The sequence below is a fragment of the Eutrigla gurnardus genome (genome assembly GCF_963514095.1).
Source record: "Eutrigla gurnardus genome assembly, chromosome: 11".
Taxonomy (NCBI): domain Eukaryota; kingdom Metazoa; phylum Chordata; class Actinopteri; order Perciformes; family Triglidae; genus Eutrigla; species Eutrigla gurnardus.
The window spans coordinates 13,931,513-13,947,416 of NC_139925.1; the positions used below are offsets into that span (position 1 = coordinate 13,931,513).

General features: G+C 37.4%; 2 protein-coding genes across 2 annotated transcripts in view; both read right to left on the reverse strand.

Annotated features, from left to right (window-relative positions):
• The window catches only part of LOC311021269 (ryanodine receptor 2-like), a 51,527-nt gene extending 44,504 nt beyond the window's left edge, over window positions 1-7,023 (reverse strand). Inside the window, exons 1-9 of the mRNA XM_084021725.1 lie at window positions 6,892-7,023; window positions 5,741-5,862; window positions 4,643-4,826; window positions 4,431-4,566; window positions 4,088-4,183; window positions 3,697-3,815; window positions 3,096-3,229; window positions 991-1,232; window positions 116-308 (exon numbers count right to left, since the gene is read on the reverse strand). Of these exons, the coding sequence (XP_083877851.1) occupies window positions 116-308; window positions 991-1,232; window positions 3,096-3,229; window positions 3,697-3,815; window positions 4,088-4,183; window positions 4,431-4,566; window positions 4,643-4,826; window positions 5,741-5,862; window positions 6,892-7,017 (1,352 nt within the window). The 5' untranslated portion in view covers window positions 7,018-7,023. The remainder of the gene's footprint in view (window positions 1-115; window positions 309-990; window positions 1,233-3,095; window positions 3,230-3,696; window positions 3,816-4,087; window positions 4,184-4,430; window positions 4,567-4,642; window positions 4,827-5,740; window positions 5,863-6,891) is intronic.
• A 640-nt stretch (window positions 7,024-7,663) lies between these two features.
• Window positions 7,664-15,051, reverse strand: LOC311020717 (ryanodine receptor 2-like; the record flags this gene model as incomplete). Its single annotated transcript, XM_084020925.1, has 9 exons — window positions 14,928-15,051; window positions 12,577-12,696; window positions 11,115-11,219; window positions 10,831-10,905; window positions 10,609-10,687; window positions 10,356-10,468; window positions 9,910-10,033; window positions 7,826-7,922; window positions 7,664-7,742 (listed from the first exon to the last, which is right to left on the reverse strand). The coding sequence occupies exons 1-9, from the start codon at window positions 14,973-14,975 to the stop codon at window positions 7,664-7,666; spliced, it is 840 nt and encodes a 279-aa protein (XP_083877051.1). The 5' UTR covers window positions 14,976-15,051.
• Window positions 15,052-15,904: the final 853 nt, after the last annotated feature.

A 15,904-nucleotide genomic window follows, 5' to 3' on the forward strand; every position in this document is an offset into this window, starting at 1 on the left:
GAGACAATGGCATCAAAAGCAAAAGCATGTCAAACATACAAACATAAATGGCATAATTGAATACAACATGTTAAAGGGACACAAGTGAAAGCAAAAACATATCTCTTCTACTAACTTGACTCCTGCAGAGAAGCTGACCACAGGATGAAGAAGTCCATCAACACTGAAGTTTTCGAACATTCCCTGCACAGGTAGACCATTGACCCGGAAAGAGATGCAGGGACTACTCAGGTCAAGACAGCAGCTTACAACATCGTCATCTTTTAGCAGGTGAGGACAGGGAGAGCTCACCCTGCGGCCCACGCAGCCTGAGATTCAGGAGAAACATGTTCCATAGTGTATTAAATGCAACTTCAACAACTAAAATGAAATGCAAGTTCTTCTGTTTCCTGTTCTTTAATGTTGTAGTACTTGTTTAACAATGGTAGTATGTTATTTCAATAGCTACTGAGAATTGGATGCATATTAGGCAAACTAATATGCATCCAATTTATTACATTTCGTTGTCGCTCCTTTTAAATAGTTGAAGTAAATGTCCTTTATGCACTAAATTAAATGCACAAAGATGAATTCAAACTCACGTCCCTAGATACTGCTATACTGCTTGCTTCAAAAAGTACCTGAGATGTGAAGCAATACAGTTGATACATGTACTGTACAATTTAAATGTACAATTTAATTTACAAAGTTTATTTTATGCAATCTGTTACCTTAGTTTGTGAATACAATCAAGATTACAGAATACAAACTAAAACTGGATACGATGTCACTAAACTTTTGTTTTTTTGCTAACAGTTTCTGTAGGCCTATACTGTAGATGTATTGCACTTCATAATTAAACCCGAAGGATCAGTAAAAACACTTTAACTGCTCACTATTGTTCACCCGCACAAAACTGACTAAAATAATCATAATCCGATTTCGGTGGACAAGTTCCCTCATTGTCATATTTTAGACTTCATCTTGTATCACGTTTGATCTCATCCTCACCTGACCAGAGGTGAAGCCCATCAAAGCCATACGAGCAGAGGTCATCTCCCACTCCATTGCCCCCCACTCCTTCACCTCCTGTAGGCCTTGGCTGGTACCCCTCAGTGCAAGCCCAGCCAACACGCAGATGTGTGGGCTCAGATGTGAGGAAGGAGTCGACACGATCTATTACCAGCTCATAGTACCACCTGCGATGCTGGGAGGATTCGTCTCCCGGGGCCAAAAAGATGTTTGGTCTTATGCTGTGGTGGTCGAGAGTGCAGAGTGTAACGAAGATAAACAAGAGGTCAAAAAATGACAGTGGGGACTTCCTTTGTAATCAAGCCAAATACAACAAAATCTTACCAAATGTTTTTAGTGCAACATTCTTTTCAAATATATGAATAGTTCTGCAAAATTATACAGCAACTTGATTATGACTACTACATCAAAAATTGAAAATGCAATTTGAAAAATTAAAAAGAAGAGCAGGAAACAATGACAAATCCTTGAGAATTAAATGCAGTGTTTGAAAATCACCAATATGTCGCTGGAATAAGTCTGCCCAACACGGTGTCTTGAGAATAGATGCCAGTTCATATAGTGACACTAACCTTCTCCTTGACAGACAAGACTCTCATGACAAGTATGACATGAAGTAAGAGACTAAGGGAATTGAGAGAATGGGAAAAGGACATTGAAAGTAATGTCTGATCTGGTCAAGATGGGAAAAAATGGCATCAAGAAGAATTGATCAAATCTGGTGGGCTAGGAGGAAGATGGACAAATACAAAAGAAATTAATGATGAAATGAAAATGAAAACAGATGTACTGAGGCATTTAGGCTAGTTGAACAAGAAGTAAAAGTGATAGAATGAGAAATGGCTTGAGGAGGAAGAGAGAGCAGGGGAATGGACTGAGCAGGTGTGAAGAATATGAAACAAAAAAAATAAGCTATAAGGGCTGAGCAACGAAATGGACTGCTGATAGAGAAAAGCATGATAAAAGAAGGCAGCTGCTACGGAAGAAAGAGCAGATGGAGTAAAAAAAAAAAAAGCTCAAAGGAAAAGGGAAATGGAAACTGTGTAGAAGATCATACTGGCACAGTTGGCCAAAATAGCATTCAGCGATGAAATATGAGGAAAAGGTGAAAAATGGATAAGAAATATCTGAAGATTTACTCTGTGAGCATTAACATCTGAGGCAGCAAGCAACTTTTCCAAAATCTCATTGGAAAAGACTGAGACGACATCAGTGCTAGGACTGTTTTGCTCTGATCTATTCAAAAAAAGAATTGCTGCAGCAAGTGAAGAGATGACTCGGAAGGAAACAAATAATTCTATAACTAATTTAAGTCTACCAGAGAGAAGATGAGTGGACTACTGCAGAGAAATACGAAGTATTTATTGTATTAAGGAGGTGGACATAATTACAGATAGTCCACGACCCGCAGAAGTGAAATCTCTACAGTGGACAAATAAATGCATGAGCAAGCATGAAAAGAGCTAGGGAAAGGAAAGTGCTCATTGAGTGATTCTCCAAAAGTGGAAAAAAGCAAGGATAGAATAGCAATACATTCACTGTATGCAACAGAAACAAATGTTAAACGTGCACTTTTTTATAACATATCTAACTATAAAGCAAGGAAACTGCCGGTTTGTTTGTGGGTGTGTCCTTTGCATATCTCAAGAACCGTTCATCTGATCTTCTTTACACTTGGTGGATGTATTAAGGCAGCAACACCACATGCCAATCATCCAGCCAATTCTAATTCTATTCCGATTCAGAGGTCAACGATTCTAAACCGATTATCGATGCATCTCGATGCAACAATTTCTTTTGCGTACATTTCCATGCATTATTTTTTATTTTATTTTTTGTTGAAATAATGAAATCCGAGTTTGAGCTCCGGTTCGCCGTGGGAGTCCGGCTGGGGACAGGTGCGTGGTGGACCGAGCTGCATTTCTGAGTTTCCGCCATTTGCGTTCCATAAACAATACTTTATCAATAAACATTCAGAAAATCTATTTTTGCACTGCACTTGTTGGACACAGATTTAAATGTAGAGGAATGCTTCAGAGACGACACAAAGTAGTTGTATTTAGAGAAAGCATTCCAAATTGTACCTGGTGACCCGATTAGCCAGACGTGTTTGGAGCAGCAAGTCTCTGTCCGGCAACAGGTTGTCACAGATGAGGTTCTGATTAGACCGCACAGCTACCCCATGACACACGCACAGAGAGCACAGCACCTCCAACACCTGGAACTCAAGAAACAAATGTTGTAAATGCAAACAAAACGGTGTAAATCTCACCTGAGGATTTGCCCAAGATTAAAAAAAAGATGTTTTTTGTTTGTTTACTTGTTTTTATCAAAGCTGATTTCTTATTGTTTTTTTCTGCTTTGTTGAACCGTAATTTACCTAAGTTTACTGCAGCACATGTCAGTGTTCTGCTTATGTCTGTCTGTGTTTCACTTTTACTGATATGACTTGCGAAATATTTTAAGTTTTAAACTTTCTTCTTGATTTTAGGCTGCCAACTTCACATCTGGCCCTGGGCTACGGATGAAAACTAGGCTCCTGGCTAATTCCGGCATATTTATATTTACATTTAGGGCATTTAGCAGACGCTTTTGTCCAAAGCGACTTACAATAAGTACATTTGTCTTTCATTATTGATAAAGCATGCACATTATTCATACACGCACAAACCTTGCAAACATTACCTTGTGGTTGCATCCATGCTTGTCTAGAAAAGAGATAATGGAATGAATGTGTCCTTCTTTGATGACGTTGAGTGCTTCTGGACTTTCCACTAAGACACAGTGCAGAACCTCCAAGACTCCTGCACATGGAGGAAAATGCTTATTATGGCAGGGAAGAGCAGGAAAACTTGTATTTACTGCCTATATTTCACTATGATGTTGAGATAAGATATAACTGATGTTCAAAATAATGTACAACAGATATAAATGTATACCTGTAAATTCACTTCATCACCTCAGTGATGCAAAACAACTCAAACACAATTGTACCAAAAATATAAGAGCATTTTTGTTTTATGTTTTGCAAATTAAAAACAGGAAGCGTGATGAAATTTCCAAAATTCCAACCAACCACAGGAGGCCTCCAGACAGTCAAGCCTGCTAATCAGCCAGTCGAGAGAAGCTGAGAAATGTGCACAATTCACACGGTTTCCGCGGATCAGAGCAGCTGAAGTAGGGAAAAAAGGATATTATTCAAATAGTGGTCAGGATTCACAAGATACAACACAAGCAGTGTACTGTATTTCATGCAAAATTACAGAATGCAAACCATGTATTTGACAATTCACAGATCATTTTCAAGAAATGTGTTAGAAGTAAATTGCAGTTAAATGGGTTGTAAACAGCGTAATATATAGTAAAGAGGAAAAAGATGCATCTGTGTCAGTAGATAATGTTGTGGTGTCAATTCTCACCCAGTAGCTCATAAAAACGGATGAGGATGGTCTCCCACTCTTCTCCTGTGTCACTATGAGTAGCATCAGCAAAATGAGAGCCACTACCATACTGGTGTAGACGGTCAATACAATCTAGGACCAAATCTATCACACCCTAGGAAGAAAAGAAGGCATATTGATGAAAGAGTGACAAATCACATACAGGCCTTGATTTCATAATTCAGATTTACCTCTTCTTGAAACATGTTCTGCCGATTCTTTCGCGCTGTCATGTTGTTCTGTTTTGCTTCATGTTGTAGCCCCTTCGGTAGTGGCTGGAAATAGTTTATTAGATCCTGCAGACTACATGTCACTCTCTCAATTGGCAGGCTGACAGATGTGAGGTTTCCTTGTTGACTAACACCATCCAGTTTCCTAAAGATGGATAGATAAGGGTACTTTAATAATGTAAGCGCAACATTTTACTTAAAGTAACGGTGGGTTAAGTATAATGCAACAATAATTCTACATAAAGGTGATTGTTTCTGGCTTGGACTCAAACTACCAGACTTCTTCAGTTGATGAATATGGCTTGCCCTCGGAATGTTATATGATACTGTTATTTAATCCTCATGAAAAAGTCCAAGGATAGGGGGTACCATATACAAATTGTAAAGCCCTTAAAATTGACTTACTTTTGTTTTTAAAGAGAGAAAACAGAAAGTCAGAGTATCTCTCACAAGTTATTCCATCTCACAGACTTTTCTTGCAGTATTCCCAAGGTATTTTGGAAATGTTCTACAGGTATTGCTATGGTACTGTGTAGCAGTCTTCAAATATTTCAAGCCAAAATCTGTGGTGGTGTAACTGGGTATTATGTGTGTGCGTCTGTTGCAATAATACTGTGTATCTCCTACATAGTCATAGCATTTGGATACTTTGTTTTACCTCAATCAATTACCACAGCCTGAGAGATAAGTAGGCCTTGAGAAGCCTACTCTACATTTGAGTGAAAGAAAAACATTTATCAGAATATTGTTACTTTTATAACAAACGCATAACATAAACAAAATTCATCATTTAAATTGGTTTTGTTTTTTTAAGAAATGTTACCAAGAAACATATTGAGTGGGACATTTTACAGTAAAAAATGTTACAGTTGAAAAAATTACTTCAAACCTAGTTTGGCATTTCCATGCAATAAACTAATATAGGCTGATACACTGGCCTATCTCTAACAAAGACAGCCAGACAGTGGGAAACAACAACCGTTATTCAGTCATTGGTAGATACCGTAGCAATAGAGACATTGATGCACTCACTGATGGTTGAGACATGGCATCTGGTACCTGATTAAGCGAGTGAAGAGGAGAGTAGCACTCCGGATGAGTCTGGCAGTATGGGATTCTTCCCTCTGACAACGAGATAGCGTCAGCCCATCGTCCATATGACCCTCGCTGTGCAAAATGGCCTGGAAAAACATCATTTTCAATCATTTCCTATCGCTTCTTTCACAAACAATATTTAGGTGTAATTCAGTACATTTTCACATTTCAATAAGATAGTCAATATATAGAATGACCGTTTGATTAATCAATTAACCCTCTGAGACCCATTGTAGCGCATACGCTACAAATGATCACGTTGTCTTTAGATCGTCATAACTCCGTAATGGTTTTCTGACAACAAAACGAATGCGTAAAGTTGTAAAGATGTGACTAGATGTCTCCTCGTCTCCGTGGCGCGTTTCTCTGTTTTGTTTATGTATATCGATCATTATTTTTATCTGCCATCTTGCTAGTGACGTATAGAGTCACGTTTATGCATCGGACATTCGTATTGGCTCCCGTAGCGGCTTTTACAGCCAATCGGAAAGCCTGAGTTACGCTTGGCCGTGAGTAGTTGTGTTTGCCCAAACGGGAGACACGGAGGAGTTCAAATCAGAGAAAAGGACGGTCAAAAAGTTACTGTAGTGATAGAGAAAGTTAAATACATAAATGGCACAGAAGAAGTACACTATATACACACATATTTAGGGCAGGGAGAGGAAAGGACCATTGCTGGCAAAAAAAACACCTATGGACACTACTCAAAAGAATATCCATATTTCATAGACAAAAGCAGCTAGAAGCTTCAAATTACTTCTAGAACAATCCAAACAAGTGTGTGCAACTTTCTATGTTGAGCTTTTCTTTCGTTATAATGGTTTGCAGTGCTTTTTTTAATAAAATGTGTACAAATTTAAGGTGCGTTTTTATTTATTTTTAACTTATGGGCTAAAACCCCCTATTATAGTGTAATTAAGTATTTATTGAGTGATACACACACAGTTAGCTGAGGTTGTGCTGATTCTGGGGATGTGTATAACTTGATGATACTCTAAAAAATGACAATTTTATAGGGCAATACACAAAAGTATGACAAGACGAAAAGTTCTCTATGTGGGTCTCAGAGGGTTAATGTCTCCCTTAAAATGAAAATGTTTTATGTAAAGTTTTACCCTTCGCTGAGCCCCTCCCATGCGTGTAGACTGGGCATCAATAGCTTGGTAGGTGAGCCAAAGCCCAGAGTCTACATGCTGAACATAACAGATGGAGTCTCCATATTTGATCTCTGGGATACCCATGCCGTCAATGTTAGTCTTTGTGCCAGTGTCAAGCTTCTCCTGTAGGCAAAAATCTGTTGTTGCACATATCACAAACATATGTTTTTCGGATAACTGATCTACCACACTCATGACTTGCATAGTCTTCCATAGAACCTTTTGGATTATGAATGTATCATAGCAGTCTTAAAAATGTCAGTGATTTTCTCATGCGACTCCTGACCTTTGACGATTGAAAACAGAAGGAGGTTGTGTTGACATCAGCCTTGTCTCGATCAACCAGATGAAGGCCTTTCTCCTCTTTAAGGCCCAGGTACCTTCCAGTAGTTACATGGCAGAGTCGGAATGGCTGCCCCCAGCATATATGCCTACCACTCCAACTGAGGAATATCAAGAGCATTATGTTTTTGGTTGGTTTTCTTTTCTTTTCAAAGAAACAGTCCACAAAATGTAGTTTATTGTTGAAATGAATGGGGAGCAATAAGTTCATCCTGGTCTAGTGATATATGGTTCCAGCCCTTGTGGGTAAAAACAGCAGAAACCAAAATGCTTAGTGCATTATTTTCTTTTTTTTCCTTTCATTTTTAATTTGACAGATTTCCAATAAGATTAAATGATTACTTGAGTGGAGGCACACAGTGAGTGGATCATCAAATCCCATGTATACTTACACAACACGCAGAATCTCCAGCCTCCAGAGAGAGCGGGCATGACTTGAGACTGATCCAATCTCGTAATGCATTATCCTAAATTAAGAAAAACAAAGACATGCTTAGAGAAGTAAAGGACTTTTTTTTGTCAACACAGGAAACTGGTGTTTTCAACTAACCTTTGCAGTTCCTCTCCCTGTTCTGTGGATGGAATAGTCAGACATGCGTCACTATGGCTGTGGAGTAGCCTCAATGTGTCATCCCCCTTCAGGTATCCTAGAATTAGCACAACAGACAGCAGACAAAATGAAAGAGGCATTTTTATACATCTACATTTAAACATGGGTAACTACTCCAAGCAAAATTCGAGAGGTTGTGCTTCATAGTAATTGGAGGTACAGCTCCTGAGTGCTAATTAACATCATTAAAAGTCTGTATTTGAACATTCGCAACCTGATTGTGACTCATGCACTGCAAAAACAGCCCTTCTGGAAAGAAGTAAAATATTCTCATATTCAATCAAATTATCTTGTATCAAGCAAAAAAATCTGCCAATGGGGTAAGCTTTTTTTGCTTGACAAGCAATTCTTAAAATAAGCCCAAATTTCTTAGCTCCGAAAGACTAAAATGAGACTTTAAACTAGACAGAAAATCTTAAACTAATCCAAATTCTTCTAAAACAAGCAATGAAAAAAACACTAATTCAAGATTAAATTACTCAAAATTAGAATTTAAGTCTCTTTACTAATTTAAGAAATTACACCTTAATCTGGGATTGATAATGAGCATAAAATTAGTTAAAATAAGACATAATTTCTTAAAACAGCATAACAAATATAAAAGTGATGTCTTAAATCAAGATACCAAAACTTTCTCAGTTAATTTTTTTTATTAACTTTGCAATACAATTGCTCAATTCAACATCCAAAAAAAGGGCACTTCTGCATTCCAGATCCATCATAATCAAACAGATTGAAAAGCCAGTTTTGATTTGAACCTCACTATCAAAATAATAATACATCAGTTATTGTAGCAGCATAGCAACTAAACATCATGTTGCAGCTGGTTTGCAGCATAATATCCCATATGGTTTTCAATCTCACCAAGCAACTGTCCTGTAATGAAAATGAGAATAACAATAATAAAAACTTTTGTCCTTGTTTCATGGCATTCTTGAATTGAGATGTTGTGCAAATGGTCATACTCTTAAAATAAGGCAAATAATCTTGGTGCCCCGCTGGGTTTGATCGTAAAACATTTTTATACTCTTTTTCTGGTTCATTCTAACTCAAAATTAGCTGGAATATCTTATCAAGAAAAAGTAAGGCATACTTTCTTAAAATGAGATATATTTTCTAATGCAAAACTTGCTTGACAAGATTAATATTCTTTTTGGACAAAAAATAAGACTTATTTTCTTGATACAAGGCTTTTTTTACTTTCTTGAAATTCCATTTTTGCAGTGTGGTTAGCATCAGGGTACATCACATTTAACTACAATACCTGGTGGTGTGTTTACAGCAAATGCAATTATTTTTATTTCAACTCCAGCAAATTATTTGCATGACACGACAGCCTATCGGTGTCGAGATTCTCCTCCTGCTGTCAATGAATCAGAAATGGAAAAAATATATATTTTAGCGGCCTGTGGTCGCCCAGAGCTCTACAATAGAAACGTGCATTTGGAGAGAGACTAAAGGAAACTATGTGTATAAACCATAGGCCATCTATGGTACAACAACAACTTCACTGCAATATTTATGTCTGGATGACATTTAAGTGTTGATGGAGCAGCTTCACTGTTAGCATAGTCTACCTCCGATCGATTCAAACTCCATTCATAAAACAAGCATTTTAAAAGTTCAAATCTTATAGTCATGCAGACAGACAGACTATTTACAAATTGCCGTCATTATGTAGTTATGTAGCTTGCTATTCAAAGTGAATACAGCTCAATGAAATAACAGCACCTCTGCGTCCAGCAGCAATAATGGTTATTTCAGCCATGATTTGATGAAACATTGTCGGTGTCTACATGGAGGTTAGCCCCCCTCTTCTCCAGCGCGTCTAGTGTGAGTGACACAAATAAACACAACTGATCCAGTAGGCAAACTTGTGGGTGTAATGTGAGGTGAAAAGTCGCTTCATGTTTGGTGTGAACACACCTGTAGACCAATAACGTTTCTTGGACACAAAATCAGTTGGATTACATCATTTTAGAAATTACCAATATGCTAAGAGAACAAAGGGAAAATAAACTTGCCTTTAGCAATTCCACCTCCTGAGCAAATGGGAGCGACACTCCAGAGTGTCTGGTGAAAGGCTGCATTTACAATCAGGTTGTCACTCAAGCTTTTGTTGTCAAACACAGTGCCAAAGGACATATGCTGGGAAGAAAGAAAAATGGGCTCATCAACAATAAATACAAGCCCTGATTTTTCTATTATAAAAGCTGTTATCGTAAACAATTATGCTGATCAATTCAGATGCAGAGAGAACACAGATTGCTGAACTACTGAATAAAGTCATGAAATTAAACCCATGACAAAGTAGTACATATTAGCAGATGAAAAGAACACATTATTTAATTTGCAGTTCACAATTTCTTTAAACGGGTTAGTGTGTTTGACATCGGATGAAGTCTGAAATACTGAAAGCAGATTCTTTGTCATCTAAGTATAAAAAAAACTTGCTTATTTAGTGACTCACCAGATATCTCTCTGAGAAAACATTAACGAGTATGAGGTCATCTCCAACACGCACTTTCTCACCCTCTGACCTCTGTCTGGATGCTGGGTGGATGGTCCACCAACATGCCTCACCTGACCCACATACACAGGGCACATAAACCAAGGAAAGTTTTTGCTGTTCCACATGATACATACAGTGTGGTTAAAAAAATGTCATATCTCAAAAAATAATAAAAACTATTAAAGACTCTTAAATTCCCAAAACCAAATACCTGCTTTATCCTCTTGCAGACCAACATCAAAAGCCAGTTTGTCTGTTGAAGCGTGACATGAAGCCAAGCAGCTGAGAAACTGGGAGTGAAATAAACAATAGATATGTGACTGTATATTTGAATTGAAAATTTAAAAAAAAGAAAAAGTAAAAAGAAAAAATAGTTGGCAAAGTAAGACTAACTCCTTCTGATTTGTGTCTGTATTATATTAAAATGACTCACCATGCCACTATTTAAGTGTAGGAACAACACTGCCTGGCCATACAGGAGGGTGCGATGGCTTCCTCCAGCTCCTACCTGTGAATCAGATTTACATTATTGAACTCAGTATGAGTAAACAACAGTAACAGTAGTTTGAAAAGCAAATAAACTGAAACAAGAAACAAGGACTAAAGAAACAAAATACAACATCTGTCAATTTAAACAATGGGCAAATAATGTCTGTTTTATGAGTGTTGTGAAGCATTGGAAGAAGAAAAGAAGAGTAAAGACGAGAACATTTTCACCTCTGCAGCCAGGTGCTCACTGTGGGCCAGCATCTCCTGCAGGGCTCGAACTGAGAGACACTGGGCCACGACAAAGCCACATACAGACAAGTCTGGAGGAACATTCTGGTAGAAATAAAAACACAGTAGAGCATTGTCACTGAGGTCAATACTGAAGTTACACAACAACACAAAGGGAATTGGGCAGTCCAAATTATGGAAAAAAGGGGCAAACTATGGCACACAAAACAAGACAAATATTCCATTAATATTAAATTATTCAACTTGAATAAATACTGTGAAATATTACGATAGGTTGTTAATTTAGAGGTAAATTTGTAGCTAGAGACTATTAAAGATCTTTCAAGATACTTTAAACTGCTCAAACAATTAGCAGAAATTCATTACACTTTTATATAGAAAGACAGAAAGGGCTCAACTTAAAAGCTTTTTTGCCGTTTCAAGTTTCGGATATTATGTTTTGAATTAGGGCCGGGCGATATGGCCTATAAATAATATCGCAATATTATAAGGTTATATCGCAATACACAATATATATGGCAATGTTTTTCACCACCAATAATTAGAAACTACACCACCATCTAGTGGAAAGAAGTGAGAATCCGATGCTAAAATCCATTCCATTGATGAAGCTCTCATTGTATGGATCGTAAAGATGACCATTGCAAAAATGTTTTTGCAAAATTTGAGAGAGTTGCAAAACTCAACTCTCAAATAGAGCGTTTTGAAACTGTTCTGGCTGAGTTTCAGACAAGGTTCAAGTTTGTTTCACTGTGATAACAAACTGCGATACATCAAATATATTCAAGGCACCCACCCCTAATTTGAATGTTTGATTACTAGATGGTGGTGTTAAAAAGTGGTATGACAGACCATAGCTGATCCGTTATATATGCATCCTGAAACTGACAATGATACATTATTAACAACAATTCTGTTTTGAGAACCAGTAAGGTTGGTAGCACTGGAGCTAGCAGCAAACATTCAGAGGTTACATTCAGTTACATTATGATGGATTAATTGCCCATTCAGTGAAAATGAGTATTGGGCGTATGTGATCTTAAATGTAACTTGGAAAATGTGATCTTGTAAATATTTTTTTGCGAGAAACTTGAATAAATACAGTTGTTTGAAGGATATGTTGTCACAGCAATTTAGAACAGAGAGGGAATTTTGTCCTGTTTAACTTCCTAACATTACCTCTAACCAGCTTATAATGCATAAATTAAAACTACTATCTCAATGTAGCATCTCTAAAAGTTATGTTTGTGACATGTTTTTTTTTTTCTTCTGCTGATCCAATCCATGATTTAAAAACCGTGGTGGTGATCCATTACACCTATATTGTTAAACAGGTAAAATGTATTATTTGCATATGTATACACATCTTTCCAAATTTCAACAGATATGAAGTGTGACGATAACTGGCAATGAAAAAAAAGAGAAGTAAAGAGCTCTTTACCTTTAAGTTACAGATGGGCTCAAGCCTGCACAGTCTACTGCCAAATCCCTCTGCTGCAAGACAGAGCTTCACATGTTCCTCCTGGGAGGTGAAGGTACTCTGCAGAACCACTTCATCTCCCTGAGAAAAACAAAATGCAGAGATGCCACCAGTAAACACAATATACCATGTACATAACAGTTAAAGATTCCTTCATATTAAAAAAAGCACATTCGTAGAATAAGCGCAAATATAGATTAAACTGCTTTGCATGTGAAGGCCAGAGTTGCTACAGATCAATTATAGACAATCATGACAAAAGAAATCAAGCACTCAGCCCTCCCTGTAAATATAGGCTCTGAAGCAGCATTTATGCTCAGGGACACTACAACACAGTTCAGCTCATCTTCATGCATGATGACCCAAAATATTAATTCAGCGCTAAAATGAATGTGGTCTAAAGGAATCCTGTAAAACAAACCACAAATACTTCAGAAATATGTGACATAAACCCGTAACTAATTACGTGTATATAAAAGATGCAGGCCTAATTGTAGTAGAGCTTTCATTCATCTACAAAACAGGGTCTAGTCCTACTGTAGATGGATCTCTCTCACCTAAAAGGTACCTTATCTAAATGCCAAATGAGCAACGTAAAAGGAATTGGGGTTTTCACATCTATTTATGGAACTGCAGGGCAGGACGACAGGCAACTGGTCTCCAAAGTCCAGTAAGAACTACAAACACCTCTTCATACACAGGCTCTTTACCTCCATATCTGGAAGATACAGCACTATCTGACCCCTGATTCACCTTTCTTTCCACTCTTCATATCAGCAGTACTCTGCAATCAGTCAAACACACTGTCCAATGCTGAGGCACTGTGGGGTATTCAGATGGCTAAAGGACTCACCTCTACTTCAAGGTACATTTGGCAAGTGAAAATTCACTATGCTGCTAAAAGCCCAGGCCATTGGTAAAATATGATGATTCAGCTGGAAAAAAGTCTAGAAACTGACGCAGTATATTTCAAGGTAGTGTTTTATAGACACCCATACTAAAATCATAAAAATGAATACATTTTTATGACATAAAATATTTACCTTCAGGAACAAAAGCAGAGAAAAGATTTTCACAAATGCAAAAACTGCCACTGTGTTCCTGCTGTCATCTGCTAACTAAAATTGATCATGAGTCATGATCTGTCAAGATCTAGGTGGCTTCCAGCCTTGGTTTCCTGGAGGAAACATTACTTAAATGCAATAATGTATGACACAGATATCCAGTGTTATTTCATAGTGTGGATCGATCTTGCAAAATGAAATACATTTATTATAAATCTGTGTACTGGATACAGTAACCATTTACATCACTGTCTGTGTGGGCATGTCTCATACCCACACCAGACACTTTCCCTGTGACATGCCCTTATCAGAGAGTAAAGATAACAAGCTGTGAGGGGACAACTTGCAACTGGGGACCAATGATAGCATCTTGCAATGAGGATGAAAAAGCCATATGTGGTCGTACTTTAGTGATCTCATGCAATCAGAGCGATTCAGAAGCAGAGCAGGGGGTGATGGTTGGAGCCCTCTATTTTGAGATTTCCCTGTAGCTTTTATTCAAGTTCATACAGAATCTGTCTTTACTGTAACTGATGAAGATAGCAAAGATGCTGCTGGGAGCTGTGTGCTAAAATCTAAGCTGATAATTATAATTTAATGTAATAAATGTATCTATTTTACTTACTTATACATAGGCTATTAATTAGAATATGCAGAATATTAAATTGACAACCTTGGTCCATGCATCATAAGGTCGATCTTAATTTTGATAATAAACTTACCTTTTACTTACTCTATTTTAATGTTACTATAATAAGTCACTGAAAGTAGACAATATTACACAATATTACAATATATATATATATATACACACACACACACACACACACACACAATATATATTCCAAAATATTCTGGATCTCAAGTTGGTATTCGTAAAAAGCAGCCAGTGTTAAATTTCACCTGTAAAGGTGTAGCTAACCTAACATTATCTAGCAAACATGGAGTTGGAGACATTAATGAGCGGTTACGTTTTTATCCTCAGAAACTACACTCCGGAGGGCTAGCGCTAGATATATACAAACAAAGTGTTACAGTTTTCAAATCTGAATTATACAGTTTTAAAACAAAATGACACATTGAATCACTTGCACCCCGCCAAAGAGCGAATTTAATTATTGTATGTTACAGTTACTCTGGAGCTAGCCGTAGTTAGCTAGCTCAGTTTAGCTAACCAACGCATCTTTTCCGTCTTGAATACTACGTTAACAAAGTACAGTAAGCTAGTTTGACAAATGACTGACTCACCGTTCGTAGAAACTGGAATTCTTCGTCGGCCTCACCAGTGTCAACCATTATTTGAACCAAACCAGCCGAGACATTAGTGCCACTGAAGGAGGGAGAAGAGGAGTGGAGAGACGCAGGAGCGAGGTGTACAGTCGTTGATGTGAGGGCGGAGTCTGCTGCTAAAATCCGGGACTCCGTGACTCCATGTTTTTTTTTAACAACTGCTTTTTTGGCGGGAGTAAGTGAAGCGTCAAGTAAAGAAACGTTAAAGGCTTGCAGTATCTTTGTAGGCTTGACAAACTTGTAAATGGACTAAGTATGGATTTGGACTAAAAACTAAAGTTTGGAGTCTATTGCAAAACAATATTTTGTAGTCAGTGTTCAATTTAGTTATTATCAAACGAGCATGGCCTATCAGAATACAATATATCATATTTCTGGATTATAATTTATGCATTAATGTCACTAATGTTGTAGCCTAGATGTTAAGGAGCTACTTCCAACTAGCCTACTTTATATCGTACAGGGTAACTTAATCCACAATAATGCATCAGGTTCATTTATATTGTGTGTTGATAATATGCATCTGCAAGGTAACTCTTAACCAATGTCAAATAAATGTAGTGGAGTAAAAAGTACAATACTGTTTTCTGAAATGTCGTGGAGTAGAAGTATAAAGTAGCATAAAATAGAAATACTCAAGTAGTCATTTATTACTTGAAACCTACCATCGTTGGCATGCAGAGTAGACAGACCTCAGATTTTTGCATGTTTAGCTAACCTTTACCATAGACCTTCTGTCTATGAGCTTAATTCTATCTATGAGCCTAATTCATTCATTGGAAGTGTAATAACGTCTCAGTTTTCTCCATTAGTACCAAATGACATACCTATTTTGACATGACCATACATTGATACCACCCTTGTGTTGAAATTCTACTTCCACAGAAACTATTTTTCTTCAAAGTGCAGCCTTTCAAACCACTACAGATCAGAAT